The sequence below is a fragment of the Coffea eugenioides genome, chromosome 1 (assembly GCF_003713205.1).
Source record: "Coffea eugenioides isolate CCC68of chromosome 1, Ceug_1.0, whole genome shotgun sequence".
Classification (NCBI taxonomy): domain Eukaryota; kingdom Viridiplantae; phylum Streptophyta; class Magnoliopsida; order Gentianales; family Rubiaceae; genus Coffea; species Coffea eugenioides.
Window position 1 is genome coordinate 34,276,532 of NC_040035.1, and position 22,131 is coordinate 34,298,662.

Below are 22,131 nucleotides of genomic sequence, written 5' to 3' on the forward strand. Positions count from 1 at the left end.
GCCTGGGCCCTCAACTTCCTTATATTGAAGATAAGGTTAGACTCTGCTGATCAAGTTTCATCTTGGTTGCTTGGCCTTCTTTGTCTTTTGAAAAAGCGGGACATGGAATTGGTAGCCATAATTCTTTGGAATTTATGGCTTAATCGAAATAGTGCATTATTTGATGGTTCCTATCATGATCTTCTCAGTTTGGTCTCTCTCTCTCTCTCTCTCTCTCTCTCTCAATTTCCTATAGAAATATCATGAAGCAAACACATCTTCAAACATTCCAATTAGCTCTTCTACTGCTCAACTTCATTGAAAAAAGCCCTCAGCAAGTTTTCTAAAGGCCAACTTTGATGGTGCAATATTCTATGAAAATGACTACTCTGGAGTTGGAGTTGTTGTGAGGGATAAATGGGGCAATTTTGTTACAGGTATTTCTCACAAAATCTTAGGTATCTTTTCTCCTAAAGTAATTGAAGCCTATGCTACAAAATCCACAATTTCCTCATTAATTCAATTGAAGGTTCCTAAGATTATTTTGGATAGGGGTGTGCAAAATCGAAAAATTCCGATATACCGATCGAATTCGAATTGAATTCAGAATTTTTGAAATCGGTAATTCAGAATTCGGCACTGAAATCGGAATTTCCGATTTCTATGCGAATTTGGTTCGAATTCGTAATGGAGTTTTGGAAATCATAATTTCTGATTTCAATTTCATTTTATAATATATATATATTAATATTTATTTATTTATATATATAATAATATTTTTTATTTCAATTTCATTTTATAATATGTATATTAATATATATTTATATATAATAATATTTTTTATAATACATTTATATATAATAATATTTTTTATAATATATGTAATATAAAATTTATATTATATAACAATACATCTAACAAAAAAGAAAAAAAAGGGGGAAAGGTTTCCAAATTTTGTGAATTTGGAATTTACTGAATTCTGAATTGAATTCGGAATCGAAATCGGAACTGGTTAATTCGAAATCGAAATCAGTCGGTAATTCCTATGCCAAAATTCTGAAAAATTTCGAATTCAAACTTCCGAATTACTGAATTCGAATTCGATGCACACCCCTAATTTTGGAGGGTGACTCTTTGAAGATCATCAACATGCTTAAAAATATGGAATCTAATGATTCAACCTATGGAGTGCTGTTAGATGATATCTTTGTTAGTTTATAGAATTTTGTCACTTGGGAGGCTAATTGGGTTCTTAGGAATCTAAATGTGCCTGCTCATTTATTAGTTAGGAATGTTAGTTCTATTTTAGATATTTGTAGTTGGAGATTTTCTCCACCATCTTTTCTTTCTTTCGCACTTACTGAGGATCTTCTTAATAAAATTTTCCAGTTTTGCTATCCAAAAAAAAAATTCTTCATCAACTACACACTTCAGGATCAACCTCGTGGTCTAATTCAATTAACTGAATACTTTTCGACAATTTTGTGCCCTAATTCGTTGACAGCGGAAACGCCCAGGACTAACCTCATAGTCTGGTTTTGATGCCAACTGTAGAACCCAAATTTTAGGGTTTTAATAATAATCAATGGGTATAGGGTTACAAAATTAAAGGGATAAAACAAACACTCAAAATATATGTGGGAGAGAAGAAAATAATAAACTCAACTTACAATATTATTGAAATCTCAAACAATGAAGAAAGTAACACCACAATAGAAAATCTGACAAACTCTTCTAAACTCTCTCAAGAAAACACGCTGAATGATGTCTTATTTATAATCTACCAAACCTGTTAGGAAAGAAACCCCTTGCATAAGAAATTATCAAATAAAAAATAAATTCCTAAATCACATACTACTAAAAATCTAATTCCAATAAAACTAATAAATAAATATTTCTAGACTTGATTTAATTTGCCAACAGTTTAGTGGGGTTTTTTTTGGGGGAGGGGGGAAGAAGGGGGTTGGGGAGGGTTGGATTGGATTAGATGGTAAGGTGAAAGGGATTGAAAGTAGAATGTTGTGGGTTCAAAACCTCTCACTTGAAAAAAAAAAAAAGCAATGAATTTCATGTTAAAAATTGTGTCATCATTTATTATTTCAATCATACCTTTTCAAGATTCAACATATATACCCATCTATTAAATTTTCTACTCCTATATAATTACTGCTAATGTACTGTTTCTATAAACATTTCACTATACTTTTCAATGCTAGACCTTTACTAATAACCTCCTTTTTTTGGAAGAAAAAAACTGCCATTTATGAGCCTAATAAAATTTTCAATAATAACAAACAAATCATATCCTTTTTAAGAATATTTTTTTAATGTGCACACGTATAGCGTGTGCCGTTCTCACTGGTTATAAATTAAAAATGCGCATTTTTTGCCTTTTAAGGTGAATTAAAATAAGAGAGAGCATGGACTATACTACTGTTAACTTTTTTCATTGTTTGGAGAAAGAAGTTCCACTCTCAACACACTGCCTTAGCTCCACAATTCATAAAAAAAAGCCAAACAGAAAAGGAGAAACGAAAATGATTGCCACTCCTAAGACTCTTATTGGATCCTTGATAGGATTTTGCACTTGGGGCAAATATTTGGTTTAAATCCATGTATTAACTGATTGTGTGTTAACTAAAAATATTGCTCGATCTAAATCTAATCCCCCATTTTTGGTAATTTGGTAGAGAATTCAATTGTCAAATTGTTTTATTTCATTATTCTAGATATATTTTCAACGGAATATGTACTCTGTTTCTCCCTTTTTCCCTTTTATTTTAAGGGGTATTTGTGCTTTACTTGGTCTCCAAAGCTACTTGCTGTACTTTTCCAGTGTAATATCATGCTTTAATTCTTCTTTTTCTTTCTCGTGCAGAATCTAGTAATCTCAACATGTTGATACAAATTAGACACTTAATAGTACTATTGGATTATCCGTTTCATATTTCAATTTGGGACTTGCCAGCTCTCTAAACTAGCTGCAGCAGACAACGTGAAATTTATTACTTGATGATTGTTTTAGCTGTTCATACACTAGCGGTTACAGTAACAAAAAATCTGCTAAATTACCATTTCATTTACTTGTCTTATTAGGCTTCTTCTTACTGCCTTTCTTTGTGTACATGCCTTGCGGTATCAACTTTGCCAGAGAGGGATGAAAGGAAATACAGCAAATTCTTTGCCCTTCATTGCAAGTCCTTGTAATTCTATTATGCAATTGTGTAAAGCTTACAGTGGAATCACTTCCAAATGCACCGTTTTAACAAATCTGAATCATTGCCTGAGGTCTTGAGATCAAAGTCTTTATACACCTGTGATTTAGTAGTATAACACTATTTTAGTATCGTTCTATCTTCTGGGTGGTTATCATACCGTGTGTGAGTTTTGGTATTTGCCTGAGAAAAGAAAAACCATCCATCAGATAACGCTAGTGTTCAGGAAGGAGTAATCATGGTCAAGACACAAATATTTACTACTTCAAAAGATTGAAAGCGAAAAGTTGGATTAAGAAGGTATTCTTGCTTAGACCACATACAACATTCACTTCCGACTTCTTAAGGTACAAGACATTGAGATTTGGTTATAAAGATTTGCTCCGAAGCATATATATTAAAATCATAAAATGAAAGCCTTACCTTCAGAAACAGAGGGTATACCGGCATAACAAATTTCAACCAAAATATTAGTAAAAATTTACGGCTAAGTAACGAATTAAATAGACATAAATAGTCACATGCGCAAAATAAGTCAAGACAAACACATTCATCTGAAATTACAAGAAACACAAAAAATCAGCCTATTGCAAGTCCTGCGCTGTTTGTTGTGTACAACTGGAACGCCACCCAGCCTATACTGCAAGTCTGAGAAAACCACAATTAATTTTGTAGTTGTCCGAAGTATCTCCCAGATATGGTTACCAGAATATTAAGCATGGCAACTTCGTCATCCAATTCCAACTTCTCTGCTCGCACGCTTGCACACTTCCGCAACAATGACCTAAACGCTGCAGAAGTGTCGGCATCAAGGGGACAATCAACTGCTGCAGACAGAGCAAATAGCCATAGACAATCATCCCAAGATATACTACTCATACTTTCTGCCACATTTATACGCTTCCTCAGCATAGAAACTCGAGCTACAGAGTCCATCCGCAAAATCATAGACAGGGTGGGGCATTTTTCAGAAACTCCACTTATATGCGATCTAGAACTGGGACTTGCTACAGAATCCATACCATCATTATCATTGGCGACAACAGAAGAGCATGGATTGCCACATGTTTCAGGTGTACAGCACTGCACAGATTGGCTTGAATCTTCCACAAAAGGCATATTATCGATGTTTTCAAGAAGAAAGCTATCGAAGGGCCTGGAGGAGGATTGTCCCTCATGAACAGTAGAAGATGACTGCACCTTAGCTTCCATATTTTCAAGTCTTGATAAGGCCTGAAAAAGAATGCTATGCATTTGAATAAAGAAAATAAATGGATCAAAAGACAAAAAAACTAAACCATGATTGGATCATTGCCTCAAATTTATCATACAAAGAGAGAAAAAAAAGGAGACGCGCGGGAGGACATTATGTATACAGAGGAAAAATGAAGCATCACTAGTAAGAAATCCAGGCGTTTATGATAACTTAGCAACTATTTAAAATTATTTCAAACATTAGAGCAAAAGCATAACTTCATCGGAGGCATGAAATCAGAATATAAAAGAGGCAAAGGTCTAGCATACAATACCAGCCTCAACTCTGAGAAATCGGCAAGAAATGCATCCTCCCACTCTTTGAGTGGCATTAAGTGCACTGGACACTTTGCTATATCAGGAATTAGAGGCATGTAAACAGTTTGCTCCTTGTTTAGTTTAGTTCTATCAACCTTGGCAACCTTCACTTTGGGTATCTGTGCAGATTCCCACCTACAAATGATTTAGGCACCATTGAGTCAATATCTTTCTCACCAACATATAAAACCAAATCTATCTACAATTATAAGACACAACTTTCTGTATAGGCCAAGAAAGTAAAGTCATTAGGAAAGTGTAAAACATTGCATGACATGTTTAGAAGTCCAAGGATTAAATTTGCATCACAATTCCTAAGTATCAAAGGCATCAATTAATTTGATGATTTTTTTTTATCAAAATCTGATAAGCTGGTACATTTGCAGATGATGCTTGCCTCAGTTCTAAAATATATGAATAGCAAAAATGTTCTAGAGAAATATTGATGTTGTTCATAATTTCTACAGGTCGTATTCTTGGAGGCTGATGTCAGAGACGGTGTCTACCAGTGTATAAATATGACTACGTCCTAATGCCTCATTTAATTCTCTTTCCTAACAGCATCCATGATCGAGCTACAGTGTGGAACTAACAATCTTAACCTTCCAACTTTCAAGGAAACAATAAAGAAAAAAATGGTAGGAAAAAACACTCAAATAATTTTGCAGTGCTTATGCAGGTAAAAGAAAAGGCAGCCAGCCCAAAACTACAAACAAGCTTGCAAACCAACAAAACACCAATTACCTATTACCTATTAGGTCACCATGAACAAGACTTGAAATTAATAGAAACTAAAAAAGGTATTCCTCGAGATTGGTGCTTTGGTGCATCTACATACATACAGAGAGTTCCAAATACAGGCACATTTAAGGGTACATAAACTGGTGCTTCGGAGAATACATTTGCTGAAGCTTTTCTTATGGTCAAACAATTTATTTTGCCAATACTTTGATAAAAGAAATAGCTAAAAGCTCACAAAACCTATCTGATTCGCACAGAATACTAAGCAACCAAACTTACAAAAAAGAGCAAAATCAACAAGAATCCTACATTAGCTAGCACTCAAATTCATGTTTAACCTTATCCACCTTCAATAAAAAAAAAATGGCCAAGCACAAACAAAAAATGCAAGCACTCAAATGTGAACGGTACCCACACATACTCATACAAGTATAAATCTCTACAAAGCCTGAACACAGATGTGGAAACAACACATACACACAGCCAAAGACAGCATTTTTAGAAGCAAAAAAGAAAAAGCATACAGAACATCTTAAACAAGTTGAACTGAATTTGTTCTTCCGCGTATTAGTCATGATCAACAATCAATTTATAATGCTGTAAATGTACAAGTTTTGCAATTATATAAAAGTCATTGCTATTTATAGTAAAAATGTTAGTTATTTCATAACTATCATGTACAAAGAGATTATGCACACATTTTATCTTAACAATCACGTATACTAGAGAATACTACGTTAAACAATTGATAATGAAAAATAATATGTTTCCAGAGCTCTCTGCTTTAAAGCATATAAGCCCTCACTGCTGTGATTCATTATTCTCTATCAAGTGAGCCAGCTAGCATCCCTACCTTTTGAGTGAACAAGCAGATATCTTACCATGTTGTCACATAATTGCATAATCAAATATTTTAGCAGAAAGGAGCAATTAACATTCACAGAATACTCTGTACAGTGCAATTATTCCCCACCTAAAAACCACATATTCGATGGTCAAAATTCACACTTTGAACAATTAATGAACACACAATCTCAATTAGTGTCGATAGTGATGAAATCTTCACCACTATCAAATACTTCCATAAACAAATGTTTATTATATATTTCTGTTGCAATTCCATGTTATGAGAAGGATGTCTCCACATTTTTGTTTTAGTTACATATCGAATATCTCATAAAGAGAGAAATATAGGCCAAAAACGGTGTTTTGACAAGCGAGAAATTTGAAATATGGATATAAAGGTGTTGAATACACATAACAGCTGTTCTCCAACACTGGCACACACCATTTTTTGAGTTTCAATATGTCATCATTACATACACGTGCATATCTGCATAACATTGATAGGTATGTATCTGTGCATGATTTGAAAAAGCATTCGAAGATCAAACATACATTCACATGCTTTTCGTCAGATTTTTCTACTTAATAATAAAAGCAAAAAAAGATTTAATGTCAATTCCTGTAGCAATTCCTTATCTTTTCTTTTTTTTTTTTGTAGAAACGATAGGAATTCCTGTAGCAATTTCAACAAGCAAAAAACTACTGTCATTTCTGGGGCCCCCCAAAAAAAATGGTGCTTTGCATGAACTAGATATAGGCAAAGGTACTGTAAAAATGAGAAAGAAATCCTAATGCGTCTTTTAAAAAGATTTATATGCCAATCTTTCTTAGAAGAGCATAATCCTATTATACACTCAGTACATCTCTTTTCTTTCAACCTTTTGCTTTTTCATTTCCCTTTTTTCCCATTTTGACATGTTACACCTTTTACTTCATGGTGAACCAGTCAACACAATCTCAAAACAACATGTGTCTCTACAATAAAGAAAAAAGTCCAACAGACATTCAACTTGGGTTGTAACTCATATAAGCCAACTCAGATAGACAAGTATAAAGGTAAGTTCCCTTCTCATGTTATCACCTACCACTCACATCAGGAGAGTACAAGGAGCGAGAAGTACCATATCATCAGTTAATGAAGTTTACTTAATTGCAAAGAAGATATATAAAAATTTCGAATTCAAATCCGATCTCCATTTTGTCAACTGAAAATGCAGCAGGCCACATTTCGAAATATGAATCTTGACTTGTGAACTGAAAGCAAGACGCTGAAGGATGTAAATAAGATAGAGGTCATATGGCCTACTAGTGCTAGGGAAGAAAGAAAGGATCCTGGGGCCATTTCAAGGCAGTAAAAGAGGTGAAGAAGAAAGAGTTTTAGGGGTATCATGAGGAAGAAGAACAAAACAACTCCAAAATCTAGTAAATTCTTTTTGATCAATGTCCATGTTAAATAACCTAGTAGGAATACTATTTGTAAACTATGACCTTCCCTAATAAAATTCCAAAAGGTAGAATTCTTATTTCCTCTTCTAATATATAAGCAAAATATTTGTATAACCATTCTAAAAGAAATCTATAACAACTAGTACTTCAATTAGTTTCCTAATATAAAAAAAATAATCAAATAAGCCTCGGTAAACATGACCAATGGAAATTTCTTGCAAACAACTAAAATACCAAAATAACATTAAGAGTAAATTCAACAAAGTACTAAAACTCAGGACTAAACTTCCCACTAAGATGGCACTTAAACCAAAAAAAAAAAATTGAACTCTTAACATACTGAAACAACCAAATAGGCTGGTACTCGTCAAGGGATACCTGATTGAAACTGGAAACAATTATGAAAAAAAATATAATGTTAGACCCTGTAGGTTCTTTCCCTTTTCAAGTATATTTTTATTTTTGGCTGGGAATCAGGACCAGTAAAAGTAACAAATGTACGAAAATACAGAACATAAATTGTCAAATTTGTCCTGTTTAATTACAACTGATTCATAAACAATGTTTACATAGAGAAAAATTGCATTGCATCATTTATATGCCCTAAAATTGATAGTTAGTATTCTACCTCTTTAGGAGATTCAAGTACGTGAATCACTTGTACTGCATTATTATACAGGTAATTACTCAGTTATGAATTAGAAGGATTCAGAAGGCGAAAGTAGTTACTTCATTACTCGGTTGGATTTGAAAGTTAATGTTTTCCTCGCTACAGTCACATCTCTTACCTGGAAGACCAGCATTGATTTTTAGTAATTAACAAAATGAACGCACAAGCATTGGTAATGCAAGGGAAGTACTGTAGGCTTTGATTTAAATTACACCAAACAATGAGCAAAAAGCCCCAGTCTTGTTAATTGAAGTCTCAAAATGAAATCCTGGACCAGCTATCTGGGATGATGTGGTATGAAATGTCAGAATGGATTCCAGGAAATACTATGCAATGATACAAGATGAAACAAGTTTGGGGGCGAAAAGTGAAAGTGATGCAGTACCAACGAAGCATGTGGAGATAAAAACTGAAATGAACTTTAGCTTTATAGGTTTTAGTTTTAGAAATTAGAAGATAGTTCCAGAGCTTTTAGCCTAAAAATCTGAGAATACAAGTGTGGTAGTAGGACTTCTTACAGAAAGAAACATCCCAATGTCATCTTAAAGTCAGATTGCCAAATTGTTACGTGCACTACAAAGTGGTGACAAGCTGAGAGCCATCACAGAAGACCTGTACTTGTGGACTGCAGGTTTATTATAAAAAGATGTGGTCTCAGGATAAACCACAGATTGAGAGAAGGGTAGCTTTGTGCAGATCAGTTAGCAAACATGCAGGAGGCTTTCAAATACTAGCAAATGGAGATTTCTTCAAGCTTGTTTGCAGACTATCTGTAACTTGTTTTGCTTGGCCTAAGCAGCACTGTTTACATCAACGGAGTCTTACCATCCATACATTTGGCATTCCGCAACTTCACAAAGATTTCAATTTCACTGGGTCAATGTTGGAGACAGGAAGGAAGGGGATGGGTAAGAAAAAGTTTAATTAAGAAAAGGCGGATAGCTCATGACTGATAGTTTCATAGGGTAAAGCCCATGAAGATTGATAGCAGCGCTACCATCCCACGTGAATGGAACTTTTCTCAACTTCAGAATCCCCAGTCTAGCTAATAGAGGAAGCCTCCCCTTCTTTAGCCCCCATTTTTGGGTGAAACCAAAGGAAGAAGAATAGAACATGAATTAAATATCTAGTTATACATGTAACCCAAATTCACACCCATACTTTTTGTGAAAACCCAGATATTCTTAAAAAATGCCTAGTTTACATCATATTCATATGGGCATATAGGATAGTTAACATTCCAAGACACTATTGTCATCATCCATATAGTTTATAAACTTATCATAGGACAGCTAATCAAATAAACCTTTTAATTGTGGTTCATTCTTCTCCAATGCTTTCTTTCATTTTGCCATAAATCTCCCCCCAATTAACCAAACATTTTTTCAGAGCAGATCAGCCAATTGGAAAAATAAAGAGGAAAACAAATAAAGATAATATAAGAGACCAAAATTTTACCTTACACGTCTAAGATATTCTAGACCATCTTCTGGAGGGCCTGAATCAAAATCAGGTTCACCTGTAACAAAAAACGCAGGTTTCTGAATGCTACTATAGTCTTCATCACTATCATCTTCTAAGCACTCATCCTGCTCAATTACGTGAAGACCAGGAGGATCTATCAGATTTTCATATGCATTTTCATTCTCTGCATTTTCTGAATATTCTTCACCTGAAAGGGCTGCATAAATTTAGTCGTGCAGACTCATATGATTTTAAAATGAATCAGAACAAAGGAGCATTTTGATAACAAAAAAGAAAGTCATTCAGCTGCCCATGCAGTAAGATAAACAACCAGAAAATCACTTCAGCAACAACTACTGGACATTGCATTTCATGCAAAATTTAGCATCGCTTAGAATTGATGCATCCATCTTACATTTACAACTACCATAGATTGGACATATTCACAGAGTATGCAGACTCAACACCATTTAACATCTTTATGGTGAAACCTCAGAGGGAAAAAATCTGCCACAGTCAACCCAAAAGTATTTCCTAATCTGCACCAATATATACATATCCAAGTCTCCATGTTCCTAGGTCAAAAAATCTACAGGGTGTCTTTCACAAGATATCTATTTGCCATTCCTCGGTGAACAAAAACTCCTAGATGGTATCCACGTCCTTTTGCAGCTATTGCACCTGTGCAGACAAGAAAAATGGAAACCCATCAAATTGACACAACAAGAACCCAAATTTATGTGTAAAAAGAAAGACAAAGATTTGATGAGAAGAAGCAAAGAGTTTGCTTTGCTTTTTCATACAACAAATACACTCCTCAACTCCCACCCTTAACCTTCCAAAAGGACAGGGGAAGAAAGACAAAAAGGACACTCACCAAATCATCCCATGAGGAAAACCAGAGTTTTCATCCACCCACTTTCATAATTTGAACAGGTTAGAACTAGCCACTCCCCAACTTCAGAAAAACCGGAAAACATAAACTTGAAGGAGAAAAAAGAAAAGAAAATTTTCTCAGGGAGAGAAGGAATGAGAGCTGGAAACAGCTCTTTTTAGTCCTATGCACAAATTTTCCAAATATGACTAACTCTTACGGCAACAATGTAAAACAAACTATGTGAAAAAATGAGAAAACACATTTACCACCACAAGAAGAAAATTATACTAAGACTTTCAGACCTATGTATCAAATTTAACTAGTCAAAATTAACCCTTGAAAGGGAAAAGAATCCCATTTTGATAAATTGGAACTGCTTGACCCATGTCTTACTAGTGTCATAAGGGAACAAGTCATAATCAATTAAATGTAAAGAACAAAATTGCAGCCTGTCGGTTGAAAAGAATAATGAGGTAAGGGAGTGAAAAGTTTTGATATGAATGGAAAATAAGTAAAAAGTAACAAGGAAACTAGCTACAAGGTCTGACAACTAAACAATAGCAAGTCATTTGAAATGGAAACCAAAAGTGGTTCCTCTTTTTACCAATTACCTTGTTAGGGTAAAGAAAGAAACTAAAAGACATCATTTCTAGTGGTAGAAATGGCGAGGTCTAACATCAATAATCACAAGCAAACTATATCTTGATGTTTTGTACATTTGAAGAGCAAAAGGCAGGAATGATATACCCACTAGCAAACAGCAGAACCTCATTAAACACAAAACCTCATCAGCCTACTGCAGTAAAGGAAGAAAAGTCTTGACAAATCAGAAAGTTTTCCATTAACTATTCATATTTCTCAAGTGACTTAAATGCATAATTCACACTTCAGATCCAAATAGATACTCTTTTTGTTTGGTGCTGAGATACTAATATTTCATTGCACTGAATAACATGTACCATCTTCACAGACAATTAACTTGACAACAGAAACAAAACAGAGACAATACAAACTCAAAGTCACATCATTCAACATTATGAACATCCAGACACAAGAATTGAAATCCACATAGCCTGAGAAAATCACTGCACAATTTGACACCACTAAATCAATTATGGAATCCTGATCAAATGAGTCCTAAACTCTAATTACAGAATGTCCTAGAAGATTAACACTGTTATCAACTACAAATCACATGATTCTGCGATCAAGTTCAACATCAATAAAATCTATGTTATAATCATAATAACAATCATACATAATCAAATTTTTGACAGTAAGAATATGATACACGTACCAAAAACTGAAGAGCGTGCCTCATTTCTGAACCGCGGATTGAAATCAACACGGGTGTGCTTCTTCTTCTGCTGCTGCAGCTGCTGATGATGAAATTGACTATGATTATCAGAACCCACCAGTCCATCATACTCCTCCTGCACAGCAGGACCAAGTCCACAATAAACCTCTGTCCATTTCTTCCTCTGCCAATCCACTGCCACAAATCTCAACACCTCCAACTCCGTCCTCGTATAAACTCTCTTCCCCCCTTTCTCATTCTTTCTGGTTCCACAATTCTGAGCCAAGCCCATATCAACAAACTTCTGATTATCATCAGCCCCACTTTTGCCCCTCCTTCTTGGCCTCTTATGATTCACATTCTTCCTTGAATTTTCAGAGAAATTGGTGGCTTTTCTTTCCTTTCCAAACCCTACTAATGCCGTTTCATCAACTACCTCAATTTTCATACAACAGTTTTTTTCATTCAATTTCCCATCAATTTTCAATATTTCTTGAATTCCAGAGACGCCCATTTCACCCTTCTCCAAAACGGAGTCGTCTGTCTCACAATCAACAGGCTTCGATTCTTGATTCTTGCAAACGCCATCGTTTAAGCCAGTAGCATAAGCACCCATCGCCTCTTCCACGCAGTGCTCTCCTTTACCCTCCAAAACGGTGCCGTTTCTTGTTTCTGCTTCGGAACCTCGTTCTTCACGTTTCTCTGAAACGGCATCGTCAAAGCAAGAAGTAGTGGCTCCGGCAATTTCCACCTTTTCTTCTCCTTCAGCTTCTTGTCTTAGGACGTCGTGGAGAACAACTTTTTCATTTCCCACCAAAACGGTGCCGTCTCTCATTTCTTCTTCGAAACCTCGTTCTTCACTTTTCTCCAATACGGCGTCGTCAAAGCAAGAAGTAGCGGCTTCGGCAATTTCCACCTTTTCTTCTCCTTCAGCTTCTGGTTTTACGACGTCGTCGTGGAGGAGTAGTTCTCCTTTCCTCCCCCAAACGGCGTCGTCTCTCTCTTCTCCTTCAAAACCTCGTTCTTCACTTTTCTCCAAAACGGCGCTGTCAAAGCAATTACTAGAGGCTCCGGCTTCTTGACTTACGACGTCGAAGAAGGCGTTCTTATCTTGTTCATCTCTGTTTTCTTCTACTTCAAAATTTTCAGAGTCGGCCTTCTGCAAAACGGCGTCGGTTTGGTCTAAATCGAACGTTTCTTGAACGACGCCGTCTTTGTGGTCGGACGATGATAACTGCCGTAGTTGGTCTTGACGATCGAGACCGACGGTAGGTTTGGAGTTGCAGTCGTCCGCCATTGTTGTGAGTTTCGCTGCTGATTCTTCCGGCCGGATGAGACTTTGAGAGCTTCTGAATAGGGAAAATGGCGTTCAACTCTTTATACTCTCGTAGACTAATATACTATTGCGCTTCAGGTGCTTGTACTGCATGCACGGGGTTTATACATTGTACAAGACTACTTGGGGCTCTGTTTTTTCTGTTTTTCTTTTCTTTTGTTTTATTTTTTCCTGAAAGATATGGGGAGGGGTGCGCATATAATATGGTTGTGATTACAGTTATCTTAGGTTATAAACGATCGAGTGGAATCGACTTTTGATCTAATCAAATCGAATTTTGAGCCAACTTTTTATATTCTGTTAGTTCAAACTCAATTCGATATGGATATTAATCAAGTTCGAGTCCAACTTTGACTCGAACTGATCGCGAGCGAATCAACTCGTGTGCAATCCTAGTCTGCATGCAACAAAAACTTGCTAGTAGTTTCTAAATAATTCTTCTTATCTTACTTACCAATTTTAAATAATTCTTTTTTAACTTACTCTTTGAATTAATCTTTATATGACCTTGTTCGTTACAAATTGTTTTCCAAATTGTACTAAATTATTTTGGTAAAAAGTTTTAAAGTTGCTCGCCTGCAATATTATTTTAATCAAAATACTAATCTATTTTCCCTCTATTAAAATTTTAATTCTTTAAAATTTTTAATTTAATAAGAAGTAGAGGTCGTTCGTAGCCTAGCATAAGGTTTTTTCAGTCACCACTTTTATCTAATAAATCTATATTTCCTTGCAAAGTTATTTCTCAATTCCTTCTTGCATATTCGAATTTGCTGAATCCTTCCCTCCTAAATAGTTTAACACCTAAATGGGTATTTTAGACACAACATAGAATTAGAAATCTTTCAAAATAATTTATAATTTAAGCATATGGGATGGTTGATAAGAGATTGGTTTAGTAGTCAAGGTTGAGACCCTTAGATCTAAAGGATCTAGGTTCAAATTCCTCATCCATTTCCCAGCTAGAAAAAAAAAATTTTAAATCATATGGCTAAACAAGTTTTTGATATTAGATTATCGTCTTTAAAGAACTAAGTAAAATACATGAAATATGTTGCATCTATCATAACTTATTTGAAAGAAAAATATATTAAACTTTTCAAGAACTTGCTTACAAAATCAATAGATGTCAATTCTTACTACTTGAGAAGATTGTTAAATTGAAACTTGAAATATGTTGAAAAGAAAATACTATTTATTATAATACAAATGTTACTATTAAGAATACAAGTACTTGCAATTTAGCAATCTAAGAAGTGTCTTAAATTAGTCTACTATAAAGACTAAAATCTTAGGCTACTGAATGCTGGCTTGCTGCAGTACACTTTATCTCTTTCAAAACTTGCCAATTCTTCTCCAACTCCTCTCTTTTTATGCAAGAGTTGTTGGAGTATTGCTAATGCTAGTTGAATCAACAATTGCTGCTTTCTATTCTTTTACAGCTATCTGAAATATGTTTTTAAAACTGAATTAAGGTATCTAATGTGTGAATTAACTAGATGATTTGAAATAGGTTTTTAAGATTGAACTAAGATATCTAATGTGTGAATTAACTAGACGATAATATATCAGGCATTGGTCCGTCTCTTTCTCCGATTTTTAAATGATAAGATGGACAACTTAATTGCCTTGATCGTCTTTGGCAAAACTTTTGTCTAATTTTGAGCTATCTTAATCACTTAGTTCTACTTACCATCCGCTTCTTTTGGTCCCTTTTTTAACAATTCAACATATTTTTCAGATTGTGGAATTTTCATCACCCATGACATTTGTTAAACCACCTTCATTTTGGCCTTTTCCATCCATAAACTGGTTTCCTGATAAATTTCTTTTGTATGACATTTTAATAATTCTTCTTATACAATTTGTTGCAAAAATTTCATATGCGGGAATTTTCATTCATTATAGATTTTTGAAGTTATCTTTTAATGCAATTGGAGGCTCATTATAAGTCTATCATATGCGATTTGCTGTGCAATCCAATGCTCTATTTGTTCTTTTTTACATGAACACGAATAGTTTTCAAAAGGATGGCATATATGTTGATTTAATGTTCATCCAAATAATATGGTTTTGGACAGGATGGCATGTACCATGGACAAATTTAGAATTTTAACTAAATATGATGGCTTCTACATATTTATATTGATTTTGAGTAAACATAAAATTTACTACATATGCTAATTTTCTACCATCTGTTTGCTCTGGATCAAAAAAATTCAATCAATGAACAAATCTGTAATTCATGAGCTTTTGTAGAGTGAGAGTCATGGTTTGTCTTTGTCCTTCTACATTTAACTGTAATTGTTTATATAGATCCAAATATAATGGAACTCTACAAATACTAATATATTAGATGGTATTTGTAGTTTTCTCTTCCTGATGAAAAAACTTGACAAAGAGAATAAATCTAGGATTGGGGCTGTGATTTAACACTCTTGCTAGATAAAATTTATATTTTAGTATATCCTGTAAAATTATAAACTATGATCATCCTATTAATCTCAGTGTTTTGGAATTTTGTAGATTAATTTTTGATGTGTTGGTAGAAAGTGGTGCCAAAATTTTCCATCTAAAATACGAAAAAAAAAATCAAGGACTCATTTTTTCTATTTCTTCTAGGCTAACAGGTGGTATTGTTCGAATTTTTTATTTTATGAGAATCATTGATTGGATCTCAATACTTTCTCTTTTTTTTTCAACATGTAGTCTGAAAAGGAATTTTCTTTTGTTCAAAGTCTAACAGAATTAAGATTTCTTAACCTTAGTCTGTGACATTGAAAGACTATTGAGCTTTACTTTTAATTCTTCTTTATTCTCATCCAATTTTATCATTTAACAATTCAAAGTTTCTAGACATTGTTTCACAATCACAAAATTCTGTTTTACATTCTTAACTATTTTCAAAATTCTATTTTACATTTTAAACTTTTTCTACAAAACCATGTCTATATGATCTGTAGCAATTCTATTGGTGAAAAAATAAGTCATGTGTTCATTTTACATGCATCTAATGTTTGTTTCTTGAAAATTATAAAAACTTTTATACCAAGAATTTCGAAATGTTTTTCTAAAACCTTTGATCACTTATGATATATTCCAGTCTCAACAAAGAATCTTACCAACTAGATGTAGAATTTGTTCTCAATAGCATCTCTAGTATAGGAAATCAGTCTTTTTTGTAACAAGTCCTTTTTAGAAAGTCTGGGATCTCCATGTGAGGTTATTCAGATTATTCGTATCTTCCTTTATGCAAATTTATAATTCTTTTATTCATTTTTACTACTATAATTCTTTGATCTACCTAATCCAATTTCTTTGTATTTTCTTAATGCATATCTACAATTTTTTCTTCATTTTTTACTACTATGTTTTTTTAATCTACCTAACACTATTATTTCCTCGCTAACATTTGTTTTTGTTATTTTATAATCATTTTTCAAAAATAAATCTAATTTTGGTAGATCTTTACAGATCTATTTTTATCTTTTTAACTAATTATATATATTCTATATTGAAATAGTTTTTGACATCCTATTTTAATTTTACTATACAATGGTTCTATAAGTTACTACTTAAATCCTTAACATACACTCTACTATAATTTAAAATTTTTAAGAAAAGCATTGTAACTGTTTAGTATCTTCTATTTTACCTAAAGAGTCTAATATGATGAGTTTTATTTTTCCTTTTCCTATCTTCCTCTCTAAAGACTCCACATATTCTTTAGCTTTTTTTAATTTTAACTAAAATGTCTAGATTTCATTGGCAAATAAGCACACAAATATAAATATGGACCACAAAAACCATTGAGCCTGATAGCTGCAGCATCTATTGGTGCGAACATTTATAGAAATCTCTCAATTCTGTTTTACACTCAACTTTTCAGAACCCCAGACTAGACAGTCAAGTAGAGAGAAAAAATGCAGATAAGAACTAAGTGGTAAATATTCGCAATCTAACTATTTAAACACATCCAATCTAAATACTAGTTAGTCACATAGGTGGCTATTTTTTCTGGCAACTCCTCCTTGCTAGTTAATAGAACTGGATATTTCTCCTACAACTCCTCCATGGCAGTTGATAAAACTGGGTATGATATCAAATGGAAGTTAATAGAATTGGGTATGATATCAAATGGTTATCCTTGGTCATGAATTAATAGCATTGGGTGTGATATCAAATCGTTATCCTTGATCATGACAATACTTGCACGTGTCTTGTCATCACATGAATTATTGTAGATGCAATTCACTCCAGCATTTTCCTACATTTGCTGTTAGGGAATTCGAGCAGATGCAGTCGCACTTGATTGCTGTTAAAAACTAGATATCATCTTTAATAGGACAAATAATTTTTATTTATTAAATATCCTATCCATCCTTCTCAAGAGTAGACGAAGTATTTTAGAACAAATAATTTTTATTTATTAAATATTCTATCCACCCTTCTCGAGAGTAGATGAAGCATTTTTTTAATCGAAATGGTATGATTATCCACTCATAATGACCTTCACTCATACCTTCAAGACAAGTGAAAAAGGTTGTCCATTAGTTATCCATTTTTATTACCAAAATTCAAAAAAAAAACAAATTTACTAAATACTTTTGCTTCTTGCATGCAATTTATTAATTGATATTTATCTAATATCTTGTACTGATCTTTATAGGAATATCATTAAATTTTTTTGTAATTTGTTACAATTCTAACTTTCCCTCTTTTCATATTAGCATGATTTTTTACCATAATTGATGTACTATGATGTCAGCTACTATTTTGTCTAATTATTTCTAAATTTAATTCTTTCATTTGTATGCTAAATTCTATTATATCTTGGGAGCTATAGTGCTATTTTAATAGTAAAATCTACATTTTTAATATCAAGGTGTGCTGGAAATTTGTTTCTATCCCAATATTTAATAGGATTTTCTCCTAAAACTTGAGTTTCTTTTGCAATCCTAATAAAAGCCTTTGCATCTTTTCTTATATTTAGATAATATTTTATTATCTTCTATTATTTTACTCATAGATTTATAATGTAGTGTATTTTCTAGTTTTATAAATTCTTCAATTTCCTCAATTGTAAATCCATGAAACTACTATTTTCTAATTCTTCCATTTTGCCTACTTCTTTTATTATGCTATATTTTGGAAAACTAAAATTTTTATGATCAAGGCTACTAATTTATCAAGTCCAAATTTTATTACACCAGTTTCACCACACTTGATAGGCAACTCTGATACTAATTATGATATGTAATAGTCAGTAGGGTTAAAACACACCCATTTGAAAAAACTATCAATGTGGTAAGAAGTAAAGCATACCACCTAATATAGAACGAATAAAATTTTATCCAATAATAATTTTGTATTGGTGATGATGGTTATCCAAGCCTATGGAGAATGAAATATTTACTCTAAAATGACCATCAAATGTTCTAAAAGAGATTATTACAAAATATTAGATTATTACAAAATGACCATCAATATTTACTCCAAAATATGAGATTTAGTGCATTCAATATCAATTATTTCAAAATTCTTTTATGATAATATTGTTCTCAATTTTTTTTTGGTAAATTACATTGATTAAAGAAGTATAATCCTTATTTTTGAGATATTAGTATTAATTTATGCTTTTATTTCCTTGTATTCACTTGTTACTATTTGTTTTCCCTTATTATTAGTTAATTTCTCAATTTCTCTTTCTAAGTGTTTGTTTTCTAGACTTAATTTTTCTACTTATGTTTTAGAAAGAATCTTCTATTTTTCTTTTTCTCATCCTACTTTTTCTATTTTCAACTTTTTTTTCTCTAATTCTACCTATACCTTGTAAATGTCTAATTCCCGCTCCGTTTGGATTAACTATTTTTAGGGGTGATTTTGAAATATTTTACTGTAGTAGTGTCTATAAAAAAATTTTACTATAGATTTTTTTGAAATATTTAATATATTGTATGGATGAGATATTTTTTGAGTTGTTTTTGTTTGTATATTACTGTAGCACTATATTTGAAAAAGGAAAATTTGCCAAATTGGTCCCTAACATTTTCACAAAACACTATTTTAGTCCCTAACATTTAAAATCAGCCAGAATAGTTCCTAACATATAAATTATGAGCCAGTTTGGTCCTAATGCTTATATTTGCTCTTTTTTCCGGCTAAAAATAGTACACCGGCGTAATTTCAAGGGCAAAATCGGAAAAATTCGTTACCATAATTTTGCAGCCCTCAAACTCTTCCACCACTTCTTCAATTGATTCTCACCCTTTTGCTGAAGCTTTCCAAAGGCTTTGTGGGTTTAAGAAGGTGCAGAGAATTATTTGCCAAATAAGAAGATAAAAATGAGTTCTTTGTTGAAATTGATATCGAATTTAGAGATTTCCAAACTGAAAGGATCTTCTTCTCAATAACCATAGCTGCCTGAGAGAACCCATGTTGCTGATTCCTTGGTTAAGAGGAGCAAGGACGGATGATTTTACGAAGTCAAAAGCAGAAGAAGAGATTGGGTCAATGGCTGAATAGAGACGGAGGAATATGGGCTCCGTTCAAGCAAAGATAGCCTGTGGACTTGCCAAAATGCTCCAACAGCTTTCTTACCAAATTTGAGCAACCAATATGAGGGAACTGCAGATATTGGTACAGAGTATTGTGGAAGAAGATGATTATGCATTGGAAGCCGCTGATTGTGACAGATGCAGGCTCTGTCTTGTTTGAAAGAATTGAAGCTGAAGCTTTCCAACCCACAAAGCCTTTTGCTTAATTTTCCACCTCCGGAATTTAGATGTCCTCTTTCTGGACAACTCATGATTGGCCTTGTTATCATAGCCTCTAGCCAGGTTAGTAGATTTCCCATTAATCTTCTGTTCGAGATTGAAACTTTTTCTTGGTGGCTTTGATATTTCTTGAAACTTCTTTTTGGTGTCTTGTTATTTCTGTCTTTTCATTCAATTTTTCTTGTTAATTCTCCATCCTAGTAGCAGTAGGTTGAGAATCAATTGAAGAAGCAGTGGAAGAGTTTGAGGGTTGCAAAATTATGAATTAACGAATTTTTTCGATTTTGCCCTTGAAATTACGCCGGTGTACTATTTTTAGCCGGAAAAAAGAGCAAATACGAGCATTAGGATCAAACTGGCTCATAATTTATATGTTAGGAACTATTCTGGCTGATTTTAAATGTTAGGGACTAAAAAAGTGTTTTGTGAAAATGTTAGGGACTAATTTGGCAAATTTCCCTTTGAAAAACTTGTTTTTGAAAAATAGGCCAATCCATTTTTAATGTTGCTAATTTTATTTCTAAAGTCTCCTTTTTAGTATAATGTTCTATTCTAGGAATTTCTATTAGAAAATGCTGATACATACAATATTTACACATCATAAAATTGCAGTTTTGATGCCAAATGTTTGAAGTATCAGCGGTTTTAGTCAATAAAGTTTGAACAAAAGCAAGTCTAGTACTAGTTGTTTCAATTTCTATGTACATTTAATCCAATTGACCAGTCTTGACAAATTGTTATGGGAATCTAGCCACGTGAGTAGCATGTGGCAGCGACTAATTTTTAGAAAAAATTAGAAAGAAATGAAATTAGGGTGATTGTTACTTGATTTTTGAACTTTATTATCTTCTGATTAAAGCATCAATTTTATGTAACTCATGTTTTAGCAAATTTCAGAGAAATAAAGGATCAAATTTGCTTCTTTCAAGACCTTCAAAAACATATTAGAGCCTTAGAACCTAGGCTCAAAATTGACAAAAAATTGGCTTCCTATCCTTGAAGTTTGAATAGTTTTTGCAGCTATTTTTCATCCTCTTTGAGGATGCTTTTCTCAACACAATCCTAACATATATATGTCACAAGTAATTCTAGAAAAACCTCATTAAGGCTAGGTATCCCATTTTTTGTTTTGGCAAATCCCATAAACAAGGGAAAGATGTCAACCCTAATTGACATATATATTTTCCAAAACATGGAATCAATGGCAAGAAATTAGTGATGCTCGAAGTAATACAAGAAAAGAAAGCCAAATTATGAAATTTTCCAAAACATGGAATCAATGGCAAGAGTAATAAAATCTTTGGAAACATGTGTCTCACTCCATAAAATTCATGGAGGTAAGCTGCTATAGACACAAGTAGAAAAGTCTTTAACTTGTTTTTCCTATAATTACATTGACAAGAATTTTCAAAAGATAGCAACATGTTTGTCCTTATATTTCTTCCTCAGCACTAAATTTGAACCACTTCTTTGCCGTGCACAACTTCATTAACAAATAGCAAGCAATCACATAAACATTCATCAAAATATTTTCCAAAACATAGAGTCTGGTGACTATAGTCATTATAAACACCAAAAAAATCCTAATATAATTAGGCACGTAACCACCAAATCTAGCAGCTTTAGCGGAACTTATAAGGCCGTTGCATGGTGGGAATTTTCTCCACAACCAAAGGAAGGATAGAAATTCCAAAAGCATCCCTAACCTATACAAGAATTTGCTGATGATATCATGTCTGTATAGCTCATATACGAAAGATCAAGTGAAAAAGCAGTTCATAATAATATCAACAGCCAAGGTGTATTCAACCATGTTGACATTACTTTAACAAATTTAAGCAAGAATCCAATCTCAGTTGTTCCTTCAACCTGCTCAACTAAGTTTCAGCCAATTGCTGATAAAATATCTCCA

General features: G+C 33.3%; 1 protein-coding gene across 3 annotated transcripts; it reads right to left on the reverse strand.

Moving 5' to 3' along the window:
- Positions 1-3,591: 3,591 nt before the first annotated feature.
- On the reverse strand, positions 3,592-13,445 carry LOC113776152. Of its 3 annotated transcripts, none has more exons than XM_027321435.1 (4): positions 12,108-13,445; positions 9,928-9,988; positions 4,724-4,901; positions 3,592-4,427 (listed from the first exon to the last, which is right to left on the reverse strand). In XM_027321435.1, the coding sequence occupies exons 1-4, from the start codon at positions 13,402-13,404 to the stop codon at positions 3,858-3,860; spliced, it is 2,106 nt and encodes a 701-aa protein (XP_027177236.1). In that variant the 5' UTR covers positions 13,405-13,445; the 3' UTR covers positions 3,592-3,857. The 3 variants fall into 3 exon arrangements, with proteins under 3 accessions (XP_027177236.1, XP_027177163.1, XP_027177089.1); XM_027321362.1 differs by having other exon boundaries at positions 9,928-10,141; XM_027321288.1 differs by having other exon boundaries at positions 9,928-10,150.
- Positions 13,446-22,131: the final 8,686 nt, after the last annotated feature.

Bases quoted from the DNA above. Each gene is read 5' to 3' on its own strand.
- LOC113776152 (XM_027321288.1), bottom strand. From the start codon at position 13,404: ATGGCGGACGACTGCAACTCCAAACCTACCGTCGGTCTCGATCGTCAA. The intron at 4,902-9,927 runs GTAAAATTTTGG...AATCATTTGTAG, and splicing joins GAATATCTTAGACGTGTAAG to GTGGGAATCTGCACAGATAC. The intron at 4,428-4,723 runs GTATTGTATGCT...ATTCTTTTTCAG, and splicing joins ATTTCTCAGAGTTGAGGCTG to GCCTTATCAAGACTTGAAAA.